General features: G+C 44.3%; 1 protein-coding gene across 2 annotated transcripts in view; it reads right to left on the bottom strand.

The window, feature by feature from the left end:
• LOC111254857 (DDB1- and CUL4-associated factor 10) overlaps positions 1–6,000 on the bottom strand; it is a 28,972-nt gene that overhangs the window by 20,935 nt on the left and 2,037 nt on the right. Inside the window, exon 1 of one of the 2 annotated variants that reach the window (XM_022816146.2) lies at positions 2,282–4,120. The exons of the other annotated variant lie outside the window; for it this stretch is intronic. Coding sequence (XP_022671881.1) covers positions 2,282–2,452 — 171 coding nt within the window. The 5' untranslated portion in view covers positions 2,453–4,120. Of the gene's footprint in view, positions 1–2,281; positions 4,121–6,000 lie in introns of those variants that run through there. 2 annotated transcript variants of the gene reach the window in all.

A 6,000-nucleotide genomic window follows, 5' to 3' on the forward strand; every position in this document is an offset into this window, starting at 1 on the left:
GTTTATAACTAGAGGAACTGCTTATACTATATATGCACATTTGCAACAACTTTTCTGATGTTACAGTTGAAGTCGGGGAGAACAAATATTGTAACTTACGTTCGAACATTGGAACAGATAACTTTCTGTAAGTAAATAAGATTGGTGTAACCTGACTGTCTTTGTTTACTGCTACCTAGAACGCAGAAGGAACCGTATGTGTAAGCGTATTTTCGGTGTATAGTATTTCGTCAAGACAATTAATTACAGTTTGAGCGTACACACTAAAGGCTACCGATAAACGTGAAATAAATTTCTACGATTGTATGTATTATGAAACTCTATCAATATTATGAAACCCTGACATTGAAAGAAGAATCATTATTGTATGCGGTTCCTTCCTCAGCCATACTGCAAACGACGGACACCGATTTAGAAAGATTGTAGGTTGCAAAAATTTTCGATCTCTGTCAACCGTCCAGCTGTTCTTCTGTTAGACATTGAACCTCTCCGAAAATACGCTTTAACGGGCATGCACTCTCTTTGTTTCTACTACCACATTTACAAATTATACTCAAAAATAACTAATCTCTCTAAGCCATTATACCCTTTGTTTCCGACTTATGAATAGATATTTCTCCACTAAATACTTTCTCCGACTAAACTGTTTTCAAGTTTTACGTCCGGTGCTACTGCTTTGAAGGGTGGCTTTCATCAGAAAACGAAGTGTGTATATGCCCGGTTTCGAATCTAAACCGCATTACATGTCTCTAAGATTATTAGACATACAAGTTATCACTGTGTTATCACAGAGGCAATCTCTTACTGCTGGCATTACGATGGTGGTCTCGACTAGTCCGGGATATTGCCCTCTGCTAGTTTACTTTTTCGTTTGAACGACATTGACCTTAACCCAATGATGACCTTAACCACGCACCCGTAACATCATTTCGTCATCTGCCGATTAGAAACTGTTTGCCCTGCCCTCGCCAAGCTCCCTTTTAAACGCGCCGTTAAGTCTCTATCCGGTGTACTGCAGAGAGGAGAAACAAAGCGTCGGGCAACGGAAAAGCCAAATGTACTTTCAAATGCGGAGACAAATCTACTCTACTAATTTTGCTACTGTCGTTATCAGTGCTGTCACCAAAGAGTACTGTAAGGATAACTCCACTGTGTCATCTAATTCCGCGGTGGCGGTAAACTAAATAGATCCTTTACAGATGTGAATTTATCTCTCGATACGCGTACTCTTGGTTGATTTGTTGGTTAGCGGGAATACGACCCAGCTGTATGGTGGCAGTACAATCACGTGTATCCCGCACTCCTGTACAACCTGCCAATGGACGCTAATAATGTCAGATGTGCTCAAACTTATTACGGAGATGACTATGATATTGATAATGTTGGTCACAATCGTGCCAGTTGTGGCTGTAAAGCAGCCGTTGCCCCAGCTGCTGCGATTCGGTTCTGTGTTTCTATTGTGTGGGTGGCGGAAGCAGCAGGAAGGTCAGGCAGATAGAAACGCAGCTTGATGTGCTGCAATGGCCGTAAAGTTAGGAAGAAACTATCGTTTCGCTGTTAATACTATCACTGTTATTGCTGTTATTAGAATGTACGCATCGCTTCTTGCCCAAAAGAGTCTTTGATGGATTTTTGTCAGTGCATCGCCCTTCTTCGTAGTGTTGGAGATTCTCGCACAGTAATGAGACAGGTTTTTGTTTATCGAATAATGTGAGAAACGTGCGTGTGTTCGAGCGGTAGAATATATGAATGGTGAGTGCGGTTCACGTTTATGAAATGATAAAGACTGGCGACGTATGTGAATATCTTGCAAGTTTTTATAATTACCCATCTACTAAATACGAGCTTCGTGGCTTTTAGGCGCACGATTATCCCGAAATTTGGTGGCTCTGTTTTCCAGATCCTATACACAAATCAGTTCATTGTGTTTTCGGCATGACAAGTTTTGCTCTCTCGGATACTGTTCCTTATTTGCTAAAAAGTGCTAATCTCCTAGTTAGTGAGACTTAACATTTAGTAACGGTTAAATGTAGATAGGAAAAAATCATACAATTTAGTAGCAGAATTATAAATATATCGCTTCATTTGAAGATTCACTTTAGTTGAAAAACTTCATTTGAAGATTCAAATGGCCAGAATCATTTATAGAAACAGAAACCGTTTTTCCTTGTATGTGCAAGTGGTACTACGCATCCATAAAATTAGCTCCAGAATGATTAGCTTTTTCTCAGCGAAATATCGAAGCCAACCCAAACTGAGCTCAGACTTCCGCGCTACTTACACAATGAAACACAAAGTGATCTGGACAGACGTATTCTATATTATCGTGATAATCCGCATAGTCATCTTCATCTTCATCGACGTCTTCATCATCATCACCATCGTCATCACGAACAACATCACCAAGGAACAACACAGATCCAGATGCTTCTTCAGCCTCTTCGTCACTCATATCGTCTTTGTAGTCTTTCTTTATTTAGGTATCCATAGGTTGCTATAATTATAATCAGGCGATGATACTATGACACTGTAAAAAGGGTGGCGTCTACTTGTGCTATAGTGTCATTATATCACCATACTAATAATTGTTCGATAGCAGGAATGCTTAATGCCAACGCAGAATCCCCGTCAATAAGATTTCATTTGGTAGTATGAAGCTAAGGATGTTATGGGAATCAAATACTCGCGCTACGAACTGTTTTGATCCAGTTCAACACCGAGTTATATTTTCGGCTGTTGTGATACGATCTGAAGTAAATGATATTTTATTTGATAATGTAACGCTTGGAAGTAGCAGATGCTTCGCGCTTAAGGCACTTTGGGGCACAAATTCACTATAAGTCGTTATGAGCAACTGTTGTAGCAACACAACCATATTTCGAACAGTACAGTGACTACTAGTATGGTGAAGCGTAATATATTTTTGTAGCTCGCGAAAAGACCACAGATACTTTGTACAGTTCCGGGTTACCACATTGTCTATAAACTCTCAGGCTACCACACAATGCTTTAGTAAATTCCAGCTAGGAGGAATTTCCCGGCAGAATCGGCACAACAAACGGAATTAATTAAAATGAAATAAAAGTCAAAACAATTATTATATAACCGCACGAAGTCCTCCTGCACCCATTTGTACAACTACTCTTCTGCTAATAGATCTTGACTCTCTAATGATGGGCTGCGTAAGCCTGACAGTACTTGAAAGGTCCAAAATCGTCCCCGACAGCATGAAGCACTGTTACGGATCTTTATACACCGATTTTCTCCATGGAATTGATCTGATATTTTACGATAGCTTCCAAGTAATTGCCTCATGAGCGGCGGCGATAATTTCTGAAAAATCGCCCATGCAAACTTGCGCTGTGGTCGATCAGCTGTGTGTATTTCCTATTGAGCGACTTTAGGCGATCGACTGGACAGAATCTCGAAAAAAAAGGCCGACTAACAGACACACCGCACAATGAATCTAAGGGGCACTCAATTCGGCGCGAATGGATCCCGTGCGTTCGGACGGAAGAACGATTTCTCTGCGCGATCAACGCGCCTCGAACTGGCGCGGTAGTTGGGTGAGTTTCGCGCGGTCACCGCCCGACCGACTCAATGTCGTTACTGATATTATTCGACGCAGAAGTTAACAGGCAATAAAGTGGTCCGTAGCGTGGCGCAAAGTGTCGTTTTCACGAATAATCATTTAACGATTTGTAGTTATCGTTGCGATACGTTCGATATTCATGAACTTTCTGTTGCCGCAATTATCATCATTGTCATCCTCTGTCAGCCAACGTCCAACGTGACTGCGCGGAGGCACAAACCTCTCGATATTCCTCTACAACACAAACATTACCACAGCAGCCGTAGTGAGTAATAGCAGCAGCAGCAGCATCAGTCACCACTATTAAAGCACCAATAACCACCAATGTTCTACCTATTTCTAACCACTGCTGGTCCGAAAACAGCTATCACTTCGGGTGGCTCGCTCTGTTGTGCTGCGATCTGGTGCGATCTGGCGTTTGCTTCGCCCGTTGTAAGTATTCCGTTTCTGACATTGGTGGCGGCGCTTCTTAGGCGGTTCTGTAGTGGCGGCAACCGTTGGCTATGTCGCCGTCACCGCAGCCGTTGATGCTACGGAAACGACAGCAGCGCCGGCAGCAGCGCGAACACTAACGTCGATAACGGCAGCGACAGCAGCCGCATTGTGGCAGTGGCAGCGACTGATACGGCGGTGGCGCCAAAGACTGTAAGGGCCAGCAGGATGATTGAAAGGCAGCTGCAGGTAAAACGGCCAGTTGTCGATTTACTGTTGTGCCGTGCACGTGCTTCATTCCGTTAGTTCGTTTGCCACCCAATACTGGTACTACAATTCTGATCTCCTTCTGCGCTTTGTGCTCCGTAGCCGAAAAAGGCAGAACAAACTACCACAGCACGGTAACAGGGGCGGCAGAGAAAGCTGCTGCCACATGATTTCTACTCTACCACAAGCAAGAGATGGCGGCAAAATGTGCGTAACCAACGTGGTCTTCGGCGACATGTGGTAATGCAGCGGTATTACTGGGGTGTGTGGTAGATTGTTGTGAAGCTTGCAGCTCGTTGACTGCTAGCGCCATCCTTGGCACTATACAAGCGGAAGCAGAAGGAGATTCAAGCTGCGAAAACTGCCCTACACGGCGGCTTTTATTATTATACTTTTGACTAAAACTATTACCTCGATCACTGGCATAGTATACTGTCCATAGGTGTACCGCTGCCGTTGTTATGTCCGGCAGCAGCAGTAAAGCCAATGGGGCCGCTGCAAACGGTGCCTGCAGACAGAACGGACGAAAGCTCTAAAGTCAAGGTTCGCTGCCCGTTGACAGCAGCGACGACCATAAGTGTAGCAGCAGTAACAACAGCCAGAATAGCCGAACAACGCCATCAGCCGAAGCCATGAGCGGTTACTGGTCGGCGCTGCGGTTCTTTAACGCTCACTGGTGTTTGCCGTTTTTTTCACCCGTGTCGCTATTGCTGTACGCCAAGTCTCCTTCGAACGCAACGCTGCTGCTGACGCCAGCCAAACGGCGACTGCGTGTTCCGCCGTTCGCTGATGCCGATGGCGCTAATGGTGGTGGTAATGCTGTTGTGGTGGAGCTACTATTGCTGAATGTCGAGCGCCAACGAGTGTCAACCGAATTAAAGACTAACGGTGGCCGCACCGAAGACGCGACCAGCACGATGGCCACCACTGCAACTATTATCGCCATAAAGAACGCCGAAACCACGGTAGTAACAGCAGTAGCAGCAACCCGCAATGGCGGTGTCCGCATCACCGACAGCGGTACGATGTTGCGGTATTGAGGGCCAGCAGCAATAGCGTAGACGAACTGGCGATTGTATTGGCAGCGCTAAAGGCGTCAACGGCAGAAGCGCACTAATACTAACAGCTGCCCTCACGTTACGACTACAACATAACAGACAAACCACTACTATCGGTAAAAATCGTATGTCAACACTGGATAATTGCACTGGCGCAAGCGTCTCTCCAATATATACCATAACGAAAACAATAGAGGATCATGCTGATGATGGTGATCACAAAGAACACGACAGCGCAGCTGAATCAAACAAACACAACAAACAGGTGCACACAAATGATCATGAACACCGTATGCAATTGCACTGGTTAACGCAGAACGTCGTCATCCAAGCAGCGACAATGGAGACGCTTCTGATACCTCGAGAATGAGTTAGTTGCAGTCACTTAGTTGACTGGAAAACCAGCCAATGAAGTATCAGTAACAAGCTATTAGTATGTAGCCATTCTAATGTGGCACTAAAGCAACTGCTAATGTGGGTACTCCTTTGATCGAACGCTGTTATTGTTTATACATCTTAGAAGAACTGCAATGGGTTTTACCAGCGGTAACGAAACGTACTGTTAGCGTTAAAACATCAAAAAAACATATTGGCCCGAAAATATAATTAATGAGCACAAAACCAAAGTCAGACAATTTTCTTTTTCATATA

The sequence above is a fragment of the Varroa destructor genome, unplaced genomic scaffold (assembly GCF_002443255.2).
Source record: "Varroa destructor unplaced genomic scaffold, Vdes_3.0 BEIS01000007.1, whole genome shotgun sequence".
NCBI classification, from domain to species: Eukaryota; Metazoa; Arthropoda; class Arachnida; order Mesostigmata; family Varroidae; genus Varroa; species Varroa destructor.